The sequence below is a fragment of the Anguilla anguilla genome, chromosome 9 (genome assembly GCF_013347855.1).
Source record: "Anguilla anguilla isolate fAngAng1 chromosome 9, fAngAng1.pri, whole genome shotgun sequence".
NCBI classification, from domain to species: Eukaryota; Metazoa; Chordata; class Actinopteri; order Anguilliformes; family Anguillidae; genus Anguilla; species Anguilla anguilla.
The window spans coordinates 34,156,805-34,184,509 of record NC_049209.1 but is presented as its reverse complement, the minus strand read 5'-3'; the positions used below and the strand labels follow the sequence as shown (position 1 = coordinate 34,184,509).

At 47.5% G+C, this 27,705-nt stretch overlaps 1 protein-coding gene across 3 annotated transcripts in view; it reads right to left on the bottom strand.

The window, feature by feature from the left end:
- The window catches only part of LOC118235743 (teneurin-2-like), a 364,321-nt gene that overhangs the window by 195,744 nt on the left and 140,872 nt on the right, over positions 1 to 27,705 (bottom strand). The window contains exon 1 of one of the 3 annotated variants that reach the window (XM_035433484.1): positions 674 to 1,216. The exons of the other annotated variants lie outside the window; for them this stretch is intronic. Within the exon in view, the coding sequence (XP_035289375.1) occupies positions 674 to 722 (49 nt within the window). The 5' untranslated portion in view covers positions 723 to 1,216. Of the gene's footprint in view, positions 1 to 673; positions 1,217 to 27,705 lie in introns of those variants that run through there. 3 annotated transcript variants of the gene reach the window in all.

The window sequence follows — 27,705 nt, the reverse complement described above, 5'->3', positions numbered from 1 at the left end:
TCCAGTGCAAATGAAACGGATCCGCTGAATGCGGTCGCTGATTACTGCTATGATATTCACTGACATGGAGCGTGGCTGACAGATAAAACTACTAAACCTAATTAAAATCTGCAACAACCAAGGGAATATCGGCACACAGACAATATATGTCATTGTATAAGCGAGAAAAAACGAGGGATCGCATATCTCCTTTGTATTTTCAGCGTGTTGTCACAGTCATTATCATTACTGCCAGTCAAGATCTATTTGAAACCTGACTCCGTACACACCCAGCGCCGCGCTGGTACGCACCTCTGATCAGACGCATATATACAGCCATACATTGCACAGATGGGCACTGGTAAACCTCCTCCTGTTCCTCCTGACAGCCGATGCTTCGGGTGAGCCTTAATTGCGTATCACAGCTGATTACTAAACAAGATCGTTAACGTGCTCCACACACAAACACGCGCTCGCACACACAGAAGCGCACACACATACAAACACAAACACGCACACGCTTTTGCGCCGTTCTATCTCGCGAACACCTGCAGCCTCTCCTCTCCTTGCCCGCGGCATGCTCCGAGCTCCTCTCTCCGTCAAGTCAGAGCCGCCGCCGCCGCTGCGCGGACGAGGGACCGGTGGGCGGGGAGCGGGTGGGGGTTTGGGTGGGATAGCGAGCTCGCAGCCTTACCTGGCTCGTGGGAGAGCATTTTGGCCCTGGAGATGCCCGAGTGATGCATCGCAGCGTCCCTTCCAGCCACGCGCCCCGGGGTTCGCCAAACGCAATCCTTCAGAGAGGCGCACGGCGGCACAAAAAGCCAGGGGAGCCGGGAAACGCGCGCACGAAAAGCCGAGAACCGAGAACAACAAAAAAAAAAAAACAAAAACAAAAAAAAAAATCTCGGCAGTTAGTTAAAGTTCCTGCAAATAAAATCTTTTGTCCAGTCTCTTTTTTCCCCCCTGCTTTTGTCTTCAGCTGAGTGGTGTTTGCCAAGACTACGAGTGTGAGGATAGAGGAGAGAGAAAAAGAGAGCGAGGAGAGAGAGAGAGAGCAAGGCTAAAAGGGGAGGAGAAGGAGGAGGAAAAGAAGAGGGGGATAGATGCTGAGAAAAGAAAGAGCTCCTTTTAGCCTCTGCTCAGGAGTGATGGAGAGAAGGAGCGAAGAGCTGGCTGCTCCATTCTCGGTCTGCACATGGCTGAGGCAGCGAGCGAGAGAGAGAACGAGGGAGCGCAAAAGAGAGAGAGAGAGCAAGAGGGAGCGAGAGAGAGGGGAGGAGGGCAAGTCATTGGAATGTGACAAGGCGCGTGTTCATGGCAGAGAGCGAGAGAGAGAGAGAGAGAGAGAGAGAGAGGAGAAGTGGAGACGTGTTAGCAGTCTGTGCTCATGATTGTGGTTAAAAAAATGCACGGGGGCTAGTTTAGCTCTGCCAGCCAGCCACTCACCTGCATCCAGAGCTTTCTTATGCCTCGTGTCATGGTGACACAATTTTTTTCCCTCTCCCTCCAACAGATATGACTCTTCAAATTCAAACCATCGCCCAATTTAACACTGTTCCTTTTAAAACCACAGGCTTGTATTGAACAAGCGTGTGTATAAATCAGTGGATAATTACGCTGGCAAAGTGCAAGCGTTTTATTAGCCAGAGGTTGGGCTCATTATCCCGGGCCTGGCTCACAAGTGCATGGCACAAAAGCCAGTTTGGCTAAGCGGTTAGCGTCACGCACGTCATAACGTCCTGGTGCCCATCGCCGCGAAGCCCAGGCCCAGGTGCGGGTAAAACCACAGCCGGCTGTGCCGTGGGACCGCCGAGAATCTCAGCAGCCCGTCTGCTGCTTGGGAGCTCCGGGGACCGCAGGGTTCCAAGCGGACACATGGTGCATGATGTCATGCCTCTCCCCCCCACCTGGGCTCCCTCCTGCTCCAAATGAGAGAGTCCCTGCGCTATATTTAACTCTGGAGCTGAGGGAGACCACAGGATCCTGTGCTATATTTAACACTGGACCTCAGAGAGACAACAGGACCCTGTGCAATATTTAACTCTGGACCGGAGGCAGACCACAGAACCGTGTGCAATATTTAACATTGGACCTGAGACAGACCACAGGACCCTGTGCTATATTTAACACTGGACCTGAGGGAGACCACAGGACCCTGTGCTATATTTAACACCAGACCTGAGAGAGACCACAGGACCCTGTGCTATATTTAACACTGGACCTCAGAGAGACCATAGGACCCTGTGCTATATTTAACACTTGATCTGAGACAGACCACAGGACCCTGTGCTATATTTAACTCTGGACCTGAGGCAGACCACAGAACCCTGTGCTATATTTAACATTGGACCTGAGACAGACCACAGAACCCTGTGCTATATTTAACTCTGGACCTGAGGCAGATCACAGGACCCTGTGCTATATTTAACGCTGGATCTGAGACAGACCACAGAACCCTGTGCTCTATTTAACTCTGCACCTGAAAGAGACCACATGACCCTGTGCTACATTTAACACTGGACCTGAGGGAGACCACAGGACACAGTGCTATATTTAACACCAGAACTGAGAGAGACCACAGGACCCTGTGCTATATTTAACACTGGACCTCAGAGAGACCACAGGACCCTGTGCTATATTTAACACTTGATCTGAGACAGACCACAGGACCCTGTGCTATATTTAACTCTGGACCTGAGGCAGACCACAGAACCCTGTGCTATATTTAACATTGGACCTGAGACAGACCACAGAACCCTGTGCTATATTTAACTCTGGACCTGAGGCAGATCACAGGACCCTGTGCTATATTTAACGCTGGATCTGAGACAGACCACAGAACCCTGTGCTCTATTTAACTCTGCACCTGAGAGAGACCACATGACCCTGTGCTACATTTAACACTGGACCTGAGGGAGACCACAGGACACAGTGCTATATTTAACACCAGAACTGAGAGAGACCACAGGACCCTGTGCTATATTTAACACTGGACCTCAGAGAGACCACAGGACCCTGTGCTATATTTAACACTTGATCTGAGACAGACCACAGGACCCTGTGCTATATTTAACATTGGACCTGAGACAGACCACAGAACCCTGTGCTATATTTAACTCTGGACCTGAAGCAGACCACAGGACCCTGTGCTATATTTAACGCTGGATCTGAGACAGATCACAGGACCCTGTGCTATATTTAACTCTGGACTGGAGGCAGGCCACAGAACCCTATGCAATATTTAACATTGGACCTGAGACAGACCATAGAACCCGGTGCTATATTTAACTCTGCACCTGAGAGAAACCACATGACCCTGTGTTATATTTAACACTGGACCTCAGAGAGACCACAGGACCCTGTGCTATATTTAACACTGGACCTGAGACAGACCACAGAACCTTGTGCTATATTTAACACTGGATCTGAGACAGACCACAGGACCCTGTGCAATATTTAACTCTGGACCTGAGGCAGATCACAGAACCCTGTGCAATATTTAACATTGGACCTGAGACAAACCACAGGACCCTGTGCTATATTTAACACTGGATCTGAGACAGACCACAGGACCCTGTGCTATATTTAACTCTGGACCTGAGGCAGACCACAGAACCCTGTGCAATATTTAACATTGGACCTGACACAGACCACAGAACCCTGTGCTAGATTTAACACTGGACCTCAGAGAGACCACAGGACCCTGTGCTATATTTAACAACAGACCTGAGACAGATCACAGGACCCTGTGCTATATTTAACACTGGACCTGAGACAGACCACAGGACCCTGCGCTATATTTAACAACAGACCTGAGACAGACCACAGGACCCTGTGCTATATTTAACAACAAACCTGAGACAGATCACAGGACCCACTGCTATATTTAACAACAGACCTGAGACAGACCACAGGACCCTGTGCTATATTTAACACTGGACCTGACACAGACCACAGAACCCTGTGCTAGATTTAACACTGGACCTCAGAGAGACCACAGGACCCTGTGCTATATATAACAACAGACCTGAGACAGATCACAGGACCCTGTGCTATATTTAACACTGGACCTGAGACAGACCACAGGACCCTGCGCTATATTTAACAACAGACCTGAGAGAGACCACAGGACCCTGTGCTATATTTAACAACAAACCTGAGACAGATCACAGGACCCAGCGCTATATTTAACAACAGACCTGAGACAGACCACAGGACCCTGTGCTATATTTAACACTGGACCTGACACAGACCACAGAACCCTGTGCTAGATTTAACACTGGACCTCAGAGAGACCACAGGACCCTGTGCTATATTTAACACTGGACCTGAGGCAGACCACAGAACCCTGTGCAATATTTAACACTGGACCTGAGACAGACAACAGGACCCTGTGCTATATTTAACACTGGACCACAGAGAGACCACAGGACCCTGTGCTAGATTTAACACTGGATCTGAGACAGACCACAGGACTCAGCGCTATATTTAACAACAGACCTGAGACAGACCACAGGACCCTGTGCTATATTTAACACTGGATCAGAGAGAGACCACAGGACCCTGTGCTACATTTAACACTGGACCTGAGGGAGACCACAGGACCCTGTGCTATATTTAACTCTGGACCTGAGGGAGACCACAGGACCCTGTGCTATATTTAACTCTGGATCAGAGACAGACCACAGGACCCTGTGCTATATTTAACTCTGGATCAGAGACAGACCACAGGACCCTGTGCTATATTTAACTCTGGATCAGAGACAGACCACAGGACCCTGTGCTATATTTAACACCGGATCTGGTCTTTATCCACGAGTTCAGTTTGGCACCCCAGAGGGTTCTTGGACATTGGCTTTGGAGAACAGTATCTAACGCAGACCCACAGGGATCAGTTTCTTTTCCACTCTCCTGCACGACGGCGCAAACACCGAACAATCTGTCTCCCTGCAACTTGCAGAAGTGCACATTTACTGGCGGAGCATGTTACACCATTGCGAACATCGGCGCGACGCGGCACCCCCAGCGCAATCATCTGATCACCTGATCCGACACGCATTCCGTTTGCGCGATCAAAGATCAGCCCGCGAGCGCGACCGACCGCGGATTCCGAGCGTGGGACGAAGACGGCGTGAGCCCCCCCCCCCCCCCCCTCCCAGACACGCTCCAAGCGTGAGGCCTTCCTGCACCAGGCCCGGCCTATTGTGTTAGAGTCAAAAAGCCCCATCTCCCCCCCCCCCCAGCATCTGGTCCAATCACCCGCCTGCTACTCAGGAGGAGCCCGCCAACAATTAAGCATTAACTGCGTGCTCCCCGCATAGGCTGCATTCAAACGCGCGTCGCTCACCTCATTTAGGCTTTTCATTGGCCGGCTATAATTACCTTCCGAGCAACCTGTGACACCGCGTGGTGCCAACGCACAGCAGAAAAATGGGACAAGCGAGGGGAACAAAGAAAGAAATAAAGGACGGATGAGGAAAAACAATAAGATAAAGACAAAAGAGAAGGCAAAGCAGAACACTGACACAAGGCAAAAAAAAATAAAAAGGGAAGAAGAAAAGAAAGATTAGAACGTGGACCCAGGGAATGGAAATTGCTTTCTGTCTTTTTTTTTTGTGCCAACGCAAATGTATCTGAATGGAAATGTTGATTCTGCTTTCAGTGAGTACAAGTTGTTGGGGGTGGGTGGTGGGGGGGGGGGAGAGCTGGTGGTGGGGGGGTGGATTGAGCATGGTCATTTGTCTTCCCACGAAAGCTTAAGCAAAGATTGGTTAACCTTAACCGAAGATCAGCCACCGCCTACCCCCCCCCACCCCCACCCCCTCCCCCTCCCCCCCGAGACCCGACGGCGGAAAAAAGAATAGAAATAGACAAAGGCAGATTTGTCATCTGCACAATAACTCCCCAGAAATAGACGGCTGGAAGTATAAATGGCACCCCGAGTGGATTTCCACATCAGGCTTTTTTTGGATCCCAAGTCAGCGGAATTTACGGCCAACCGCTGCAGGACGGAGGAAAAGGTTGAACGAGGGAGCGCGAACGAAAAACGGCGCCGCCCCCCTCCCCCCCCCCCCTTCAGCCCCCCCGGCTCACCCGCCCTCTGCCGCCAAACCCGCTGAACAACCAGCTCTCGCAGCACAATGCCAGGCACTTCACAGCGACTAAACAGGTTAAGTGAATATCGGTGACCGCGTGTATAAATATCCAAAGACAAAGACCGGCGTGAATTATTCATGAGCGCCGTCCCGGGCTCCTCCTCAGACGCCGCTATTGTGCGCGGCTGTCGTCCGGCCGCCGCGTTCGTCGCGGCGAGAAATAAGAAAACTGGTGGTAATGTCGTCCAGAGACGGGCCGTCATTAAACCGAGCGGTCTTCCTCATTCATCTTCAGACTGGGTAGTTACCACACCTTATGTTCCCGGACGGGCTGATTTCAGCCAGCTGTGCTTTTTACCTGCGAGTGACAAAAGTGTTTTTTTTTTAAACCATGTCCCATCTTAGCACATGATTGGTGGATGTAAATGATTCTTTATTCTGGTATTAAAAACAGCACAGCTCTTTGGCCAGCATGCATTGGGTCAATAGCAGCTGGAGGTCCGCAGAATGGCATTACAACTGGATCAGTTAATCCTTATTTCACAGATTTGGATTTCACAGATCCACTTGTAATGCAGATTTTAGGACTAGGGCAGTTTCATCAACCTGAGCTTTAACCTCCAGCTAAGCACACTGCAATTGACCCATTCTCTTTATCAATCAGAGTAACCACAAATGTTTTGTGATTACTATACATGCAGACAAAAAAAAACCCCAAAACAAAACAAAACATCAACATGAAAAAAGCAACAATAAAACTACTGTACAACAGCTGATTTACCGTTTGAGAATGTACTGCGTACAGTAAGCAGTTATGTCAGTGATAATAAACAAATAAATGAGGGCTTTTATTTACATTTAATGGGTGATAAAACTCATACAGCAAATCTGTCTTGTGTGCAAAAGGAATAAATGAATACATTTAAAAAAAACATCCCAGAGCTCGGAGGTTTATATATACTGATACAGTAGAGTAGTTTTATCTTGTCACAGGGCTTTTTAGAAGAAAATAACTTCCAATAATACTTCAGAGGTACATATATTAAGAGATGTTTTTCATGTCTAAATTTGGTAAGAACCACAGGTTGTTTATGACCAGTCAGCTGCAGAGACAGTGACAGAGCCAGGGTAGTCATTTTACAGTAACCATGGAGCAGTGAAGATAACCACCACTGATTGGATAAAATTCATGACACACGATGCTGATTGGCTGCATTTCAAAAAGCTCTCAGCAGTCCCTTTTCATTTGCATTCCTGGAACACTTCACCTCATTAGTCGTTATAGAACTTAGAGAATGAAGCTCTGGCCTGAACAGGTAAATACCTAATCCCGATGCTGCCTGTTCCTTTGAAAAAAAATATGAAAAATGAAAAATGAAAAATAACTCCCATTACTACGGTTCATGTTGGGTTCGCATTTGTACCGATGCTTTGAAACAGGAAGAATAAAGAAACAGTCCACACCTCGTAAAATGTGCCCCAGCTGCCACCTCTATCCTCCACTGAGTTCCCTCTGACCGAAGTGACTGCCAATCGACCAATCGGCGCACGGCACAGCGAACGCGCGCCGCGGCGGCCGTTAGCCGATGCCACTCGCCCTCCGCTATTAGCTCAGCGGCCTGGGGGGGTACCACCGCTGCAAGAAACAGCCAATCAAACGTGCGCTGCGAGAACCTGCCGGTACCAATTACGCCGGGTGACAGATTGGGCAAAGCAGGCGTGCAAACCAGCGCTAGCACACATCTAGAGATCCCCCCCCCCCCCCCCCCCCGAAAGAGTTTCATTTCGCATGCCCTCCAATTAAGCACAAAAACTCCGCGAACACAACACGTTCGCTCTCTCCCTCTCTTAGCTACCCGCGGGCAGAAGGCTCCACTGTGTATACCCCGGCTGCCGTCTCGCTAGGTTTCCATGAGTCAACCGTTTGCTTGCGCTCGCGTGCCCGAGTCTCCCGCTAATGAGCCACAGGCAAAGCGGCTGGTGAATGCTAAGACGCTAACAGGCGCACGGCGCAGGCCTGGTAGCAGAGAAACAAGCGCGGCTAAGCTACTCCGGCCAGTTATACTGTGCTGTGCAGGTCACACAGTGACTGGGTGAGCCCTTTTAAGAGTTGGTGTGGGGAAAAGCGCAGAGGCGAGATGGGGGGGGGGCGGGGTGCGCTGTGCGTTTAACACCTGGAGCGTCCGCTCGCCTCGTTACGCTCCCCCGGCTGAGTGAGGTCAGAGGGGCGGGACTTCACCCGCGCTTCGCGTGCGGGAAACGCAGCCGGCGCCCAGCTGAACCATCGACCTGCGAGCTGGCCGTTCCGACGGCAGAGTCCGACCGGCAGCCGAAGCCAGCCGGCCGCAGGGATCGCGTCGGCGCGGCCAGCGGGAGCACGCGTGCGTACGGCGGGCGTACTTCCGAGAGGCTGTTTTTTTCCCTCACGGTTTTTCTCCACACACCAGCTCTCGGGCCATCGCATGTGCTGACCTCATCAGGATCGGGCCACGGCTGTTACCTTCAGCTGCCTTTTTTTCCTGCTCCCCCCCTCCCCGCTTTCCTTCCCATTCACAGAGGTGGCAGCAGAGATCACAGGGACTCGTCTGTTCTATTCTTTCTCTCCTCCCTCGCTCTCCCGGCACTAGTTCATCTGTTCCTTCCTCTCTCTCCTCCCTCTCTCTCTCTCTCTCCCCGCACTAGTTCATCTGTTCTTTCCTCTCCCTCCTCCCTCTCTCTCTCTTCCCGCACTAGTTCATCTGTTCTTTCCTCTCCCTCCTCCCTCTCTCTCTCTCCCCGCACTAGTTCATCTGTTCTTTCCTCTCCCTCTTCCTTCTCTCTCTCCCCGCACTAGTTCATCTGTTCTTTCCTCTCCCTCTTCCTTCTCTCTCTTCCCGCACTAGTTCATCTGTTCTTTCCTCTCCCTCCTCCTTCTCTCTCTCTCCGTACTAGTTCATCTGTTCTTTCCTCTCCCTCCTCCTTCTCTCTCTCCCCGCACTAGTTCATCTGTTCTTTCCTCTCCCTCCTCCGTCTCTCTCTCTCCCTGCACTAGTTCATCTGTTCTTTCCTCTCCCTCCTCCCTCTCTCTCTCTCCCTGCACTAGTTCATCTGTTCTTTCCTCTCCCTCCTTCTTTTCTCTCTCCCCGCACTAGTTCATCTGTTCTTTCCTCTCCCTGCTCCCTCCCTCTCTCTCCCAGCACTAGTTCATCTGTTCTTTCCTCTCCCTCCTCCCTCTCTCTCTCTCCCTGCACTAGTTCATCTGTTCTTTCCTCTCCCTCCTTCTTTTCTCTCTCCCCGCACTAGTTCATCTGTTCTTTCCTCTCCCTCTTCCTTCTCTCTCTCCCCGCACTAGTTCATCTGTTCTTTCCTCTCCCTGCTCCCTCCCTCTCTCTCCCTGCACTAGTTCATCTGTTCTTTCCTCTCCCTCCTCCCTCCCTCTCTCTCCCAGCACTAGTTCATCTGTTCTTTCCTCTCCCTGCTCCCTCCCTCTCTCTCCCAGCACTAGTTCATCTGTTCTTTCCTCTCCCTCCTCCCTCTCTCTCTCTCCCAGCACTAGTTCATCTGTTCTTTCCTCTCCCTCCTCCCTCTCTCTCTCTCTCCCTGCACTAGTTCATCTGTTCTTTCCTCTCCCTCCTCCCTCTCTCTCTCCCTGCACTAGTTCATCTGTTCTTTCCTCTCCCCCCTCCCTCTCTCTCTCTCTCCCTGCACTAGTTCATCTGTTCTTTCCTCTCCCTGCTCCCTCCCTCTCTCCCAGCACTAGTTCATCTGCTCTTTCCTCTCCCTGCTCCCTCCCTCTCTCTCCCAGCACTAGTTCATCTGTTCTTTCCTCTCCCTGCTCCCTCTCTCTCTCTCCCAGCACTAGTTAATCTGTTCTTTCCTCTCCCTGCTCCCTCTCTCTCTCTCCCAGCACTAGTTCATCTGTTCTTTCCTCTCCCTCCTCCCCCTCTCTCTCTCCCTGCACTAGTTCATCTGTTCTTTCCTCTCCCTCCTCCCTCTCTCTCCCAGCACTAGTTGCTGTGCGAAGCGTAGCTTCTGGCGTCTTTGTCACATCGCGCGTCTCACTGCCCAAAAAACCCCCGTACCCCAAGAGTGATTAATCTTCTAACACTAATTAGATATTTCCTAATTAGCATCTGATGTGTGAAGAGAAGAAGAGAAACATTTGCATTCGGACGCGGATGGCTGCAGCAGTTAGCACGCACTGAACCCAAGAGCTGTGGGGAGTGAGCGAGTGAGTGAGTGACTGAGAGAGAGAAAGACAGAGAGAGAGAATGAGATAGAGAGACATGAAGAGAGATGGAGAGAGAGAATTAGAGAGATATGGAGAGAAGGAGAGAATTAGAGATAAAGAGAGAACGAGAAAGAAAGAAAAAGAGAGAGACAGATGGAGATAGACAGAGAAAGCAAAAGCCGTAGATAGAGACAAGACGGGCTCTTTTGAGTGACAAACGCCATCTTTAGGAAGGACGAAGCACAAACACAGTGTTTTTTTTATTAGAAGAAAAAAAACATACAATTTCACGTAAAGAAGCAGACCAGCGCATGTCTACCCAAACGAGAGAATGTGTATATGTACTGACACGCACTCACACAGACACACGCGTGTGCACGCTCACACACGCACTCACACAGACACACGCATGTGCACGCTCGCACACGCACTCACACGCACACACACAGACACACGCGTGTGCGCGCTCACACACGCACTCACACAGACACACGCGTGTACACGCTCACACACGCACTCACACGGACTCACACAGACACACGCGTGTGCGTGTATTCTGCAGGTACGTGTGTGGACATACGAACATGCATTGGACACTACCAGGCAAACAGCGTGACGAGTGCGCCAGCCAAAGCCGAGATGACAATGAGGTCGCGGTTGTAACGCACGTGGAGCCTTCGTACAAAATCGGTTTAAACCGGCTTTTATCCAGGGAGCCGCGGCCTGGCACAACAGCATCCTGGGGACCCCCAACATAATTTAAAAAGGGTCATATAAAAAAAAAGAGTTTTATAAGGATTGTGGACCACGTGGGAGTGGAAACCGCAATTGTGGACCAGTCAAGGGTAAATTTTGATCACGGACGGGGGGGGGGGGAGGGGGAGGGAGGGGGTGAAGGTGTGATTGCAGGCACCCTAGAGACCCTACGGTCTCCCCATTGAAAACCCAGGCCGCAGAATGTGAGCAACCAGACACCATTCTGTGAGAACAGCACGAACGCAGACACCTTTACACCGAGAAACAACATAGTCTCCCTCTTCCTTAAAGCAGGTCATCTTAGCCCCCTGTAAGGTGAATGAAATCCAGAACACATGCAAACCCCAAAGTATGCTAAAAAAAAAAAAAAAAAAAATTAACAGCAACATTTTCACTCATCGATTTACAGCATCGTTGTAATTTGCCGGTGGATTAAAAAAAATTCCCGAGTTCAAAAAGAAAGTACATTAATAACACTGGAAATCAAGTATATTGCACAGAAATAAAAAATGGTAAAAATGAATGTTAAAATTCAACAGCGGTTGTTTTTTTTTATTTGCCTATTATTATTATGTCAGGAAACAGTTAAAAATATGTTTCAGATGGAACAAAATCACAGCATTTCCATCTTTGTATCCAACCTTGCGCACCTCGAAAGGTTGGTAGCAGGATTACGCGTACAGGTGTGTTTCAAATAATTGCCACCGTGCAAATATCAGGGCGGCTATCTGCTAACGTAACACATAATTCAGCGCGTGAATGACAATGCCTGCCATTCATTAAACCACAATGGGTAGCGCAGAGCACCCAAAACAAAAGCCCTCGATTCAAACAGAAGGCAGGCGGATCAAGGTTTCACCGCTGAAAAATGCCGCTCTGCCGGGGAGCTTTCGCTCCTGTGAAAGACACAATGGCTCGCCGCAGCCCGCGTGAACTGGAGATTAGCCGCTGTTTGAATCAGAAGCTAATAGATCCTAACAGCGTGATTATTCATGATGTATGAATAATACATGCCTTACAGCCTCCTGCGCAGTCACAAAACACAGCCGTGTTGTCATCATTTGCTCCATTAAAATGGATTCATATATTTTTAATGTAAAAATGAGGAACTTAGGATTCAAACATGTTCTTTAGCATTATATATATATATATTATTCTTTGTTATGATGTCACGAAGAGGAGAAACTATTAGCCCAATGCTAAGGCAGAAATCAACGGTTGTCAATAGGTGAATGGAAATTCATGAAAAAAAATTTGTATCTACATAAAATCACCAAGTGGAATACATGTATGATATACTGCAAACATATACTGTACATAGATGCAAACAGACATATTTAAAAAAAAATAATTCCAAGGACACAGGAAGTCAGGCAGCCTAGATAATACCTGTCACCCGGGAAACCCTAGAGATCGCCTGAACGTTGTCAGGCTGTGAACCAAGCGAGTTCATTTGGCTAATAGTGATAGATGCACGACGTTCCAAATTCGGTAAAAAGCGCGGACACCCACCCAAACTGGAGTTCTCCCTGTCTGTCCCCGCAATGTGTCTCACAGGAGTCTTCAGACCCTCTCTGACCCGGGGGTCACAGCGGACCGGCGAGCGCGGCACAAGCGCCTGCGCGCGAAGAGAAGAGTAGCGGTGCGCCGCGCCGCGTTCCAAACTTCTCTCGCCGCGGCTTGGTCCTCGCGGTGCCTCGCTTTCAATTTGTCATCGCCAGCAGAACGCGCGAAGCGTAGAAAAGGCGGAATTTCCCACGACAACGGCATTCTTTTCATCATAACAAACATTCAGAAAATAATAACAAGGGTAATAAACGAGGGATTCTGTGGCCCGATTCTGTTTCTGAGACTCTGTCCCTCTCTCTCTCTCTCCTGCGGATTAAAACTTCAAGGTGGCAGATTTAAGCCTGATAATGAAAGATAAAGTTTTTGAAGAAGGGACTGGCGAGCTGGCCTCAAGATACACGGAAGGCGAGGCTGTTTATCACTTGGGGGGGGCGAGGGGGGGGGAGGTTTGAATGGCAAACACTCGTCCATTTGCAACGAGCTCACACGTCTCTGGGGGCCGCAGTGTTTCACATGACGTTCCTCTCTGTGCCTTAATTCCTCTTCTCAGCCCAGTCTCCACACAGGAACAAAAAACAACGCAAAACAAATCATGTAAAAGAAGCCAGAGAAGGCCATTTTGCGGGTGCAGATTATGGTTTCTTGAAAGCGTGAGACGAATAAATAATACAAAATAAAAACGTGGTGAATTATTAGCAATAAAACATGTCTTGACTCTAAACTGGATATTGACGGATGGCGTTTTTTTTTCTCCATCTGAGCCACTGAATCCCAGTGTTTCCTTCTGAGACCCAGCCGGATGAAAAGGTTTTAAGAACTTTAATTTTTATTGACACAAACCCAAGTGTCTTTGATGACCCAGTAAAAAAAAAAAAAAAAAAAAAAAAAACATGTTGCGATGAAAATATAAAAAATATATAAAAAAATATTCAAAAATATTATTCATTTTATTTCCATTAAATGTCTCTAGCAGTGTAGGCTTTGGCGTAGTAGAAAGAGGACAAAAATGAATTGCCAAATCATCATTAAGGGATGTTCAGTGACTTTTAATTGTTTTTACGGCCTTCTCCTGATCTGTGCTTTTCTAAAACAGCGCCTCTGTGCTGTTGATTAATAAAAGGATAGTTTAATTTTCAAAGGGGAGTGGGGGTCAGTCCGTCGTCCTCCTTTTGAATTTTCTGCTTCATTCAGGCAGTAAGCAGAGAGGGAGGCTGATGGAGATATGGCCGCTGCAGAGAAAGTGTCAGGGCGGGGATCGAACCCTGGCCCAGATAAGGGATGGGCATGCGGCCGGCTGTCATTTTAAAGACACCCCTTGCTGTTTTACCCTTCAGTCCTTGCGGCTGAATTTTGCGTTTGTTGCATGTGCGTTTGTATGTATTTCTATGAAGTCACGTGAACTGCAAATACAAATATCAAGTGACCACATAAATGCATGTGATCATTTATCTTGACTAATAAAATTAGCTTGAGTGGAACCAGACCCCATACACACTGGGTTCCCTGCGGGTTCCCTGCGGGTTCCCTGCGGGTTCCCTGTGGGTTCCCCGGGACCAGGACCACGCTGGCGTTAAGGCGAAAAAGACCGTAAAATGTGCAGTTTCATTTCAGGCACGGAACAACAACACACACAGCCCTCGGATTCATTAACAAAACTTAACGGCAGTTTGAGACCCCGGGAGGGGGGAGCGGGGCGGACGAACTGCCGCCTTAAATAGATAATCAGCCTCCTGCGTGATTGAAGGGAGGATTGCATTGATCCTGTCAGCTTGAGGCACCGGGGGAGCGCCAGCGATCGTTACCACGGCGAGCCGCGAACAGCCACGGGTCTGCACGCGCTAACAGGGAGCCAGAGAGGCGAGGGAACGCGCCGCCCCCTCTCTCTCTCTCTCTCCACCGCAGCGTTCCGCGGGGCCACCGTGTGGCGCCGCTGCCCCGAGCGCTCCCAGCTAAATCCTTCAGAGGAGCCGAGGAACCTAAAACCCCTGCGATCGGGGCGGCCAGAACCTCCAGCTCCGAGTCCAGATTTGGGGGAAATCACTCTCAAAGCACGGTTTCACAAACTAACAAACTACTGCACGCTGAAAGGAGTCCAACTTCAGCCAAGCTACCAAGCAAAACTGCAATTACTCAAAAGACAAATGTAGTTCAAACTACTTTTTTCAAACTACCCATTTTAAAAAAAATAAAATAAAAAATGAATCATTATAATCGTCTATGACACAGGTATGAGCAATGCCTTGTTTATGCACATGGGGAGAACCGCTATACAGCTCATCGGGGAGAATCAGCAGTGTGTGGCAGCTGGCGGTTGACTGTGGGTAACTATAGTTGAGGTGTTGTATATAGTGGAATGCTTCTCAGAAAAATCATGAGTAGAGGGAAAAGGGAGAGAGGAGGTGATATTTGGTCAAAGGGGTTTGGGAAAAAAACCCAACATTTTTGGGCCAAAAGTAGCAGGCAGTTCCTGTAATTAAGTTCACCTCAAAATGTAGTGAAACTGCTCCCTAACACTGCCCGGTCACACAATAAAAGGAAGGGTAGGTGTAACTCCAAAACAAACTCCTGGATTTAATCAATAACTCTCCAACTTACAAATGAGAGCAAACGTTACAGTTTTTTTTCTTCTTTCCCTCTCACCAACGAAAGTGAGGTTCTGGCAAGTTATCCGCGGTGATTTCTGAGCTTGCCAAAGCGCCGCAGTGGAGAGAAAGGGGAAGGGGAAAACGCTGATTGAACCCAGGAGAAGAGACGCAGTCAGACCCGAGTCTATATCCAGCCCTTTCCTGCACCTTAATGGAGGACAGGATGCCATGTCACAGACAGCTAACCTGTCAAGCCTGCAGCAGCAGCGGCAGCGGCAGCCCGGTCAGTTTCAGTGCCGTACGCCCGATGCGAAACGGAGGGGTGTGCATACATACGCTCGCCGTGACACCGGCTGCGGGGCGTCACGCGTCACGCCAGCGCACATCGTTAAAAAATAACTCCCCGCCTCGGTTGTAATGCTGTCAGTCAAGTCAACGCTTCCGTCCCACGCGCATTGTGAAGCTTTGAACGCGTGAGCTTCTCCAAAAATCCCTGCTCATATCTGCTCTGCCCCATCTTCGCCGGTGCGTGATTTTACACAATTCTGTGAGTTATTTACGCGTGTAAATGATTCTTTCCTGAAGAACAAGTTCACGTATGGACAAAAAAAAGTATATTCAAAGTCCACTGTTCCAAAGTTTTCCACTGCTAAATTAATTCTGGGTGCATGGCTACTACTACTGTATAACCAGTAGTTCGAATTGTTGTTTGAAAAGTTATGCCCTTGCACCTAATCAGGTATGACAGAGGGAAAAATGGCAGAGGTGCAGGAAGATCTCTTCCTGTTGGCTTCCAAAGCCAGTTCAGGACCTTGGACAGCAGAATTGAGTCCTTTTTTCAGGCACTTTATTGGGGCTTCTTCATGGATTTTTTTTCTGTCAGACATCTTTTATTTCCGTCATTTTCCTGCTTTTCTTATATGTGGCTTGATCTCTGCTGTTTGTAGAGTAGCCTCTGGCCAATTCCTGCTAAGCGCTGTGTCTGGCTGTGTCGCAAGTGTGCCACGCCACCGAGACCAAAAAAACAAGAAAATCACAAAAACCAAGCCATGAACATATCCAAACTGACACCGAGCAAAACCTGGGACAGAACTCCATAGTTACACCTCATGGAATTCAACAGGTAGCTAACGAGCATTCCAGAACTACCTAATTTCCTAACTAACTACTAATGTGCTACCCATAATCTCGCAGGAAAGAACACCCTCGGGTCAACTCTCTCCAGTTCTTAGACCATAAATGTAGGTGTGGTATGTACTTGTGGTGTGGAACAGGTGGAGCGCTAAATCAGACGGAGATACAGATATTGCTGTTTTGCTGTGTTAGGAACAAAAGCTGGGCAGTGTAGGAATTCACCACAACAGCAAGCACTTTACAGAATGAAGTAAAAGTTTATTGCATGTCATGCTGGCCAGCGGGAAGATCACTAAAACACCACACAGTGACCCTGAACTCAGTGGTCTTCTATCCTGGTTTAAATACCCTTAAAGTCCCTGACATGATGTTCATGTCCTACCTTATCCTGGCCGAGATGTGAGTGCCTATCTGTGTTTATTATTACGATTTAATGCTCTGGTCACACACAAAAAAACATCCTCTTACATCTTGTGCCTTACCCGAACACACTTATTTACTCTTATTGCATGAAGAAACTTTCTCTCATTAAGCAGAAGAATGCTGCATGCTAAGGAATTTGATGGCAAAGTGATGCTTAAGAGGAGAGAGAGGCCGTGTCTGTTCTTCAGCAAGTGCCGATTGTGATGCCAGGAGATCAGCTGACATCTCCAAATATGTCACGTGTAACTTGTAATAGATTGTCATGGTGGCTTGAGATTTCAAATAGCACAGCATTAAATCTGTAAACTGTAAATGTACAAACACTGCTCACATTGATTTGATTTACAAATACTGTGGAAAGCATTGCAGCTGTGGTACCGTATGGAAAAAAGACACCTGTAGATATTACTCACAGAACACCTGTAGCTCTTACTCAAGATGACACACGTAGCTCTCACTTACAGAACACCTGCAACTCTAACTCACAGAACAGCTGTAGCTCTTCCTCACTTAACAACTGTAGCTCTCACAGAACACCTGTAGCTCTTACAGAACACCTGTAGATATTACAGAACACCTGTAGATATTACTCACAGAACACCTGTAGCTCTTACAGAACACCTGTAGATATTACTCACAGAACACCTGTAGCTCTTACAGAACACCTGTAGATATTACTCACAGAACACCTCTAGCTCTTACAGAACACCTGTAGATATTACTCACAGAACACCTGTAGCTCTTACAGAACACCTGTAGATATTACTCACAGAACACCTGTAGCTCTTACAGAACACCTGTAGATATTACTCACAGAACACCTGTAGCTCTTACAGAACACCTGTAGATATTACTCACAGAACACCTGTAGCTCTTACTCACAGATCACCAGTAAATATTACTTACAGAACACCTGTGGCTCTTCCTCATAGAAAATCTGTTCATATTACTTACAGAACACCTGTAGAACTTAGTCACATAACACCTGTAGCTCTTACAGATCACCTGTGGGTATTACTTACAGAACACCTGTAGCCCTTCCTCACAGAACACATGTTGCTTAAACACTGGAGCTCACCTCAGGTCAGTACTGCAGCTCTGGGATGCTTTGTGAATACAGGCCCAGATCAGCTGTGAGAGTCACATTCTACTATAAGAAAAGGACATCTCCCCTCAGTCAGGCTGTCTACCACAGAGTTTCTGCACGATGATTCACCAAACAGCCCCCGTCCCCTGTCCCCCGTGTCCCCCCATCCCCCACACAGCCCCAAGGATGCATTAACATAAAAGTTAATCACGAATATGTGATAAGAATGTTCTTAACTGAAAATTCTAAAGCCGAAGTAACCAACGCTTCTGTTAATTGAAAGCAATGGAGTTCTATAATGCAGCCTTAGAATAAAAATATAAATAAATAACATTCCAAACATTCCTACCCTTCAAACTTAAGGTGCATTTTAATGAGGTGAAAGAAAATAATGACTTTGACAGAGAGGTGCTATTGGGAGTGTTTCTTTGCCCACTCAGCTGAAGTTATGGCTGGGGTTCTTCACCAAATAGCCCTGTGTTACAAAACTAATGAAAGACAAGATTTTTATTCATTTTTTTATTTTTAAATCTCGCAGTTTGAATAATGACAAACTCGGAGCTCAGTCAACCAATGGCATGCAGGCAGCAAAGGTGTACTCCAATACAGTGAGTGCACAGAAAAGCTATTCATATGTAATAACACATTTATATGGTATTTAGGTGGTTCATACAGAGCTGTAAGCGGTGAATCACATGCTACCCGCTAAGTTATTTGCACCCGCCACCCACGAATCAAGGGTTCATGAGCTGCTTCAATGTTCCGCGGTACATTCCTATCTCTCACGGAGACGCGAACGAATAGCCTCCAAAGTCATGAAAATGGCTGCGTCGATATTAGTCGGAGGTGTTAATAGACTACAAAAATGGCCGCAAATTGTCCAGTAATGGGTGATAGACAGAAAATTGGCGAATGTAGAGTTGGGTGGGAGAAATGAAATGGAGAAAATGAAAGAAGTCAGCCAGTAGTTAGCACAGGTGAATTGTGCTGATAATGAGAGCAGCGTTCAGGTAAATTCAGGGGGCTCCCATTCACATCGAAATATGCCAGGAGCTGATCGACATTAGCTAGTCAGGAAAATGGCGAGCATCGTTGGGCTGAATGGCCTGTTCTCGTCATCATGTTATGTTAAGTTAACAATTGTCCATAACTCTGAGTCAGAAATGCATTTACTGGTAAAGTGAGTGTTTTTTTTTTTTAAAATGCAAACACTTCTATTTCTTTAATTTCAGAAATCACTGACCTCTGCAGGTACCACTGAGCTCTCGCAAACATTTTTAGAAAAATGGGGGCAAGACTCAAGGCAGAATTAAAAAAAAAAATCCATAATACACAAACAAAGTTCAGATTCCCCCACATCAAGGTGACTGGCCTGGCAGTTGGGGGGGTGGTTGGGGCACTCAGGACACTGAGTTTAATGGCAGGAGACTGCTGCTGGTGACCTGGTGTCTGCAGACAGTACTTCAGTTAAATGGGCCGTTGTCATGCAGGCGCTCAATTGATTCAGAGACGGACAGATTGCCCTCTTTTTCCAGATGTTTCCGAGCTCTCAACCCACCCAGCCGCAGCTGGGATACCTAACGGACCCAACAGAGTTCAGCCCCGGACCTCGCAGAGACTGATCCGAGAACAGCTCTTCTCTTTGTGCGAGAGTAACACACAGCAGTTTACCGGCAACCGACCTGTCTCGCACCCTGATCTAAGACCAGCTTTTCTCTTCGCACAAGGGGAAATATTCAGAGGTCTATCTGCACAGTTTGGCACCTGACCTTTCCTGGCATATTGCTCAGCTATCAGTTCTTTTATTTGAATAGGGACAATATTCAGCAGCCTGCTCGAGCTCCTTAAAAAGCTCTGCGGAATCAGCCACTGATGGCTCACTGAGGTGGAAACGCATCAGGAGGCTTGTTGCTAACCAACTCCTTTTTTTACCTCAGCAACTCAACGCCAAAGGACCAATTGCAAGCTACAAACCGCAAAAAACTTTTAATGGTATGCCCCCAACCACAAATCTGTAAATGTATCCATGGAAACCAGAAGGTGTTTGACATTTAAAGATCAGGGTTCCCACTCAAATCAGATTTATATTTTCCATTACTTTTCAATACTATTCACGGAGACATTTAAGAGCTATTTTTCTATTTCATTTTGGCGCAAGTCGCGGCTACGAACAACTAATTTAAGCCCAGAAAACCAGGTGACGTAAGTTAACTGCGTGATAAACTGCTTTATTTGATCCACTGCACACTGTTCCAGGGGAGTGAAGGTGAAGCAGGTGGAGGAGATTTGGGGCTCGGCAGTGAACTTTACAGCTTCTCTCACCTTACTAATAAGCATTAGACGTACGATTCCACCATCAGCTGTCTACTCCACTAGCTGTATTTAAGCTACACCTAGGGGGCTCTCAACATTATAATATTAATATATAAACATTGCATGCAAGTACATGGTGTTTAACCCTTTAAGTTGAAAGATCACAAATTATGATTTGTGATTAGAGTGTACAGTAGAGTAGAACATTCGAATGCTGATGTAACAATCACTACTGGTAATTGAAAGATATGTCAGAGTTCTAGAACACTGACTTAGACTTTTGAAAAAAAAAAAAAAAAAAAACATTCCAAAACAAAAACCTACTTTTTAAAAAGGTTATAAGTCCTGTGTAAAAATGCATACTTCTTTGATGATTTAAAAATGGAAAGACTTGTAGATGGGGCGCTTTACAAGGAAAGCTAAAATTAGAATCAAAAGGGAGGAGAGGAAAAAAAAAAAACCACCATTTGTTTTTTGAGTTTGTTCTCACCTGGCCTTGTTAATTACGAGCTGTCGAAGCGGTTGTTCACCGCACACCTTCTTCCCCCGTAGCTTCTTTAATCTGCCTCTTTCCCTGACAGGGAGCGCTCATGTTCTGGCTATTTTTTTTTGGCAGACGTATCGAACGCGGCTTTTAAAAAAAGGCATCAAGCAGGGGCGGGGTTCCTTTCTGTCCTCGATGCACCGCAATCGAATGCGGCAGGACTCTGCCAACTCTCCATCTTCACCACGGCACCTTGGCGATCGCCCCGCGCGCCCCTCACTGGATGAGTTCGCCTGCCCTCGCTGCTGTCTAGGTTGCGACCTGATTTAAAAAGGCTGGCGCGCACAGCCAAGGTTTGGCCGACAGTTATCAGGTGAAGGACACATTGTACTGGTAAAAAAAATAAATAAATAAATAAAGTTTTTTTTTTTTTGACAGTTTCCCTTTTGTTTTATTTCTCTTTTTTCATTAACGGATGCTCCAGTAATTGCAGCAGCAGCCATGCGCGCCGCAGTAAATGCGATGCGATTAAAGCAGCGAAGTTTACAGCAGGGGTGTTTAGCGGTGACAGACTCTCCGTTCCAGTGTGTTAAAATGCTTTAAAACTCTCTGGTGACGCAGACCCTGTAGTTTCACACTTTATTTTCTGTTTATAGCCTCGTCTCTGCTAGAGGTCTCAACATACATGGAAACACAGAAGATGGATTTAAAAAAAAAAACAAAACAAGGTCACTAAATTTTCACAGACTCGCTCGGGAGGCATGTAAACATTTTAAAGATTCACAATGCAACTGAGATCCTTTTGGAGCCTCAACAGGTTTAAACTGAAGGTGAATATTTCAAACCTGTGTGCCCAAGCAATAAACAAAAAATTCAGGGCTCTTGTTAGTGTGAAGCCACAAGAAACTCTTCCTGAATTGGGAATGCAAGGCTGTAGGTAGCAGCAGGCAATATGATCTTCTGAATATGAGGTCATAATAGATGATACTGGGATTGGTACTGTGGAGTCACAATTGGTTCTTGAATTGAAGGTCATAATAGGTCATAATGAGGTCATAATATACTGCTGTGAATTGGAATTGGTACTGTGAGGTCATAATCGAGGACTGTAAAGAGCAACCTCTTCTGAAACAGCAGCTTTCTATCCGAATTCTCAGTGATCTCCATGGCATGTGAGCCACAGGGAGAGCCGGAATGGTGGGACGTGGGGGCTTTGAATCCGGAACAGGAATCACGGTGCGTCTAAGACCTAGCACATCGACAGGGTAAGCGGTTTCCTGCCAGTATTCAAGCAAAACCTTTCAGCAGAGGGGCATGTTACATCACTTCTGTAGATGCAACATGCCCTTTGAGCAGAGCGGCATGTTGCATCATTCCTGTAGATGTATTACTCTGTGGGCCTCTCCGAATTCACAGTAGCCCTCAAAATCATTTTTACAGTTTGAGTCTTTTCCATGTGGGTGCCCAGAGTAACATCGGTTGTCCTGTCACTCATTATCCAAAAAAAAACGAGGAAGATCCGGAGGACCGGAGCCCCGGCCTCCCCTTCCTGTCCTCCACGTCCCCCAAGCCGCACGCCAATCCCTCTCAGAAGCAGCGCCCTAACATCCACGGCACGCGCATCATTAATCCCCAATTTTCTAATTTGTTCCTTTAACCCTTCATTAGGTTCCCTCTGAAAAAAAGGGAGAGAGGTAATGGGACAGAGAGATAGAAGGATGGCGGGCCAATCCATCACAACCCCAGACCCCCCCTCCCCTCGCCCCCCCCACCTGGTCCTGAGCCAAGCTCCGGTCCTATCCTGACGGCGCTCACAGGAGTCAGTGCACTGAGGCCAATTACGTGAGGCTCCTCCAGAATCCATCTCTGCGCTCTGCTCGATATTCTCTCGCCGTGATTGATGAGCGTGGCGGCATTTCCCAGCATGCAGCGGGGGCGGGGGGGGGGGGGGGGGGGAGAGGGAGCGCAGGGCACTGTGGGTGTAATCGCTGCTCTTCCACGGTGCGGAGGCACACCACCTCGCGTGCTCAGCGCCTCTGAATTGGTGCTTAACACGCGAGTCAAGTGCTCTTATTAACAATTAGCCAGAGGTTTGCGATGCGTTTTTTAAAAGGTCTGAAGCATTTTCCACCGCGAGCGCGGGCAATAAGATCCCCAGCAAAATTAACGCTGAAACAACGTCAGGAGAAAAGGAGTCCGCTTCTGATTCACGGCTGTGGCATTCAAGGAACGAAAGAAAACAACGTCCTTGCACGTTGACTTGAAATGAAATTCGGATATCTTCGCTTTTGCGCCATCAGGTATGTTTTTGTGTGTTCGGTTCAATCAACACGGCCTCATTTTTTCTTTCTTCTTCTCAGATACTGCAGCTACTTGCGATGCATCTGAAAATAACATCTGATTCTGATAACGCTGATTCTGGGCACAGCAATGTACACCTACAACTCCCTGCAGAAACCAAACACATACCCAAATGTTTGTATTCACACCTACATACTTGCACACCACTGCAGACTACGCTCACACACACACATAGCTACATCCATTCTGGACACACCTATAGACATCGGCATCTGCTTGGAAACACCCACGGAGGACTCCTTCCATTGACCTAACCCACGTGACCTGGCAGAGGAGGTTTTTCCACCTTCTACAATTTAACGCCACTTACCTGTGACAGTGCACTTGCAGTTAAAATAACCTCTCGATAAGTCAAAGCTGAAACTGAAGTCAAACTTCTACTTCTAGGCGTCTTTCTGAGCTATACGTTCCCAGAGATACGAAGAAAGAAGAAAAGCCCCATCTTTTTTTTGCTTCTCCCTCCCTGTCTCTCTCTCTCTCTCTCGCTCTCGCCCTCAGTAAGCTTCTTTGACACTTCTTTTTTGTTTCTTTTCCTTATAGGTACGTGGGCGGGAGAAGAGAGGGGAGGTGATGGAGGTGTTTTGCAAACCAGAGCAGGAGACACAAGAAACAGAAAGACTGGCAGCCGCCCACGCGCCGCCTGAAAGCGCAAAGACGACGCCGGCGACATCGGCTCCTGGGAGAGCACGTCACACCCCCCCCCCCCCCCCCCCCCCGGCCCCCCCACCCCCACGCCCGCATATTTCACAGCGAACCCCGCCGAGCTGCCAAACGCTCAGGACGCGCCCTTCACCTCCATCTGGCTCTTGAACGCAACCAAACTTGATGCACCACCCCCGCCCCCTTCCCGCAACCCCCCCGCCCCCTTCCCGCAACCCCCCCGCCCCCCATACCCTCCCCTCCCATCTCTCCTCTCTCTTCTGCCACACAAACTTTATTTTCCAGCATTTTTTTTTTTTTTTTTTTTGTTCAACCCAAAGAATAAACACGGCTGTCAGTAAGCAGACGAGCGGAGAGTGCAGAGGATTATTTCAGACGCTGTGATCTGGCAACAAAAGGGGGCCCGTGAACCCCGTCTCTCCGCGAGCGAACCCCGTCTCCCTGTGAAAGCCGCTGATTGTCGCCGGCGCGCGGGGAGACGGAGAGAAAGCGCGCGGTGACAGGCGCCATGAAAGGGTTCGGCGGAGGAGAGACGTTTAAGACGCTTGCAAGTCTGCCCCCTCATGCCATCCTCCTCAGGGAACCCTCTCAGCGGTGACTTCAGGCAGCTCCTTCAACATCTCTGACGTTGTCATTTTCACAAACGTCAATTCATAATCTGTAACGTGATTTCCCTGACCAAATGAGGATTGTGCTGCATCGGTCTGGCTCATGCTATGCTAGCGCGAGAGAGAGACGGACGAGCGAGGCCCCCCAGCTCGGGAAGACGCGCGCGCAGTGAGATGCGTTCTGGAATTCACTTTGTGGGGGGGGGGGGGGGGGCCCCAGACCGGCGATCGCGAGATTCAGCGGCTGGAGGTCACAGGCGCTAGGTCACAGGCGCTAAAAATCTAAGCGCTTCACTTTCTGTCGAAGAAGATGGAGAGGTGTCAATCAGGCTTGACTTTGTGACTTTTTTGCCCCTGAAGAACAAAGATCACACAGTAAACGGCTGGCTGCAGCGGTTCACTGGTTCTGCTCCATTCCCAGGAAAACATTCTTTCATTCGTTTCTTTGAAAAAAGAAAAAAGGCGCAGAGAATTTAATTTTATTATTATTATTTAAAAAAACAAAAACAAACGGCTTTGGTTAATGCGAGCTGAAAATATTTTCAGTCAGTTACACGCTCTGTGCCTTCGGAATGAGCGATGGACTGAGCGATCGACGCATCGATGTACTGAATGGCCGAATTGCTTAGCACGCCATTCACTCCTTGAATCTTTTGTTTCTCATCTTCAGTTCCCTTCATTCTTTGCATCTTTTGCTTCGTTCATTCCCCCCCGTCACCCCCGTCACCCCCAGACAACACAAGTTGTTCTCGCAATGTTGCTGCCATGGTATAACCTTGACAAAACATTCTGGTTCCGGATTCCGGATTCGCTTGCTTCTATCGCACCAGCGTTTGTCAAACGACCAAACTCGGGTACCTCTATTCATCTTTATCATGTATTTTTCAAATTATGCTCTTCTCCTCTGGCTACATAAAGACTTTTTAAAAAGTCAAGGTCTCTCCATTGGCTGTCCCTCATTAAAGCAATAAGCTGAGGCTGTCATCTGAAATTGGATGACGAACCAGCGCATAAAATGGATGAACTCCCTTCCCGCATACGACAAGGACACAACTGGCAGTGTTTTGCAGCCTTACTTTCCTGATTGTACACTCTAGAAATTAAGCAAAAAGGGTCTGGATGGGATCCAGGCACAGTACGTTATGCATCTGTGTGCATGTGTGTCATATGCTTTTACTTTATTTACAAGTTCAGTGTTCTCAGTACATTACTTTATTATTATAACATTATTATTATTATTATTATTATTATCATCATCGTTACTGTTATTATCATTATTATTATCATCTCAGGATGAAATCCCTAGACCACAGAAGTACATTACGACTGCAACAGCTATCCAAATATGTTCCAGCTCTAATGCATGGATTGTGTATACCTTGGATTTGTTTTTCTGAAAAATAATTATCTTATAAGCCCAAGGGGGCTGGGCATTTTTATGATGCATGTCATCGAATGAAAAGCAAACATCAATCAATCAAATGCAGTTCTGTGCTCTATGGGTTGAAACTTGAGGTGTAAACTCCAGCTAAGCACACTGCAATCGATCCAATAATAACACAAATTTTCATGAAAATCTGGTATCGATAATAATATAAAAACGCCACTTCACACGTGTCATTGTCAAACTCAAAGCATAAAAGACACATATAGTACAAGTGGGTCATATAAGAGCCATATCAATCAATGCAATCTACCAACTAGGAGTACTCCTGCATTGTTCCTGAAGTGAAGGTTGGTTTGTGTGTGTGTGTGTGTGTGTGTGTGTATTGGGGGGGGGGGGGGGGCTGAAGCAAGACATCAGGTGTTTAAGTATGCAGCTGTTAAAGGACTTTTTAAAACAAACCAAAGCAAAAAAAAAGAAAAAGAAAAGAGAAACAAATGGTATTTTGAGGCTTTAGAATTCTGACTGTGTCCTCTGCCTTTGGCTTTCTGTCTGACAGCCACGGTTTCAGTTTCTCAAGCCTCATTGTACTGCAGACGGCCACTCTTCAGCCAAGAAAAGAGAGAGAGGGAGAGAGGGAGAGAGAGCGAAAGAAACAGAGGGAGCGAGAGAGAGAAATGGAGAAAGAGAGAGAGAGAGAAAGAGATAGAGTGAGATTCCAATTCTCTCCCCTTCATTGGTTCCTGTAACATGTCTCCTCAGCTGTCCCGTGTCATGGCTCGTACAGAGGAGACTGCGCCTCCTGACAGCACAATGACTCACCACACAGCGCAGTGCAGCTCCCCCCCGAAACGAGCGCTCAGACCCCGGGCCGTGACATCAGGGCACTGCCCGTCCCCCTCATCCTTCACTGCTGTACCACAGCAGGCCCCACTGTAGGAGGAACGCTGTATCTGCATGGGTACGGTGGTTGGGAAATGTTGACGGGTCACCGGATGGTTGTAGGTTTGAATCTCCACCAGGGTGCTACTGTAGTATGCTCAAGTATCATATTTGCTCAGGTGTGTAGCACACCTAGCATGGCCGAAAGGCTATGAAAATGAACTTATTTCACCTGATACACTAAGGTAATAAAGGTATAGAGGAGATACCATGCGGCATGATTCCAAGCCACTTTTCATTTTATGTTATGTGAAAATGATCTAAACTCTGTTAAAATGACAGTTAATTGTCCCCGAAACAGAAACCCCGAGAAAGGGTTAAGAAGTGCATCTGGGTAGCTCATGAAACAAAACATGCATCCCTACGTTCATGCTGGAAATAAGCAAGCTATCATTGGGCCCGCTGGCTGTTGCTTCTTTGGCCTTGTAGTACACCTCAGGCCTTTGCATTTAAGAATTTCACGTAAATAATCTCAGATCCGTCTGCGAACGTCAGCGCCATCGTTTAACCTCACGTGGTACGCTGGCAACAAGGTCTCAATCCAAGGCACGCGTTTCTTAAGGTCTCGCTACAATAATTAAAATGTGTCTGGGAACCGTTGCAAAACAGCCGTGAAATTGTGCTGTATTAGTTTGGTTCATTAGCAGTGTAAAGCACAACAAAGACAGACAGTGAAAAATACTGTTGTGTGTTGACAAATTTCCTTCCTGGCAAAGCCACACTGGCCAACAGCAAGTTTCGCAAGACTCAAAAATATGTGGAAAAATGTTTTTTTTTTTAAATTGTTTTTGATTTTTTTTTTTTTACTTACTGGGCAGGCAGAATTCATGCATGGATGAACACAGTTTTTTTTCTTGTATGGCCAAGGCATAATATAAGTCTTGACCATGGGTTTTCAACTGGTTTTGATCCAGGGACCCCCATCCAGTCTCACAGACATCCTTTGGATGCCCATCATAAGTTAAAAAGGGTTGTATTTAAAAACGACATTATGGAATGGGTGTAAAATTCCTGATCCTGACTGTGGACAAGGATTTCCATCACAGACGGGAGAGAGGGAATGCGATCGTGAACTCTACAATAACACTGCGGACCCCCTATTCTAAACCCCCAGA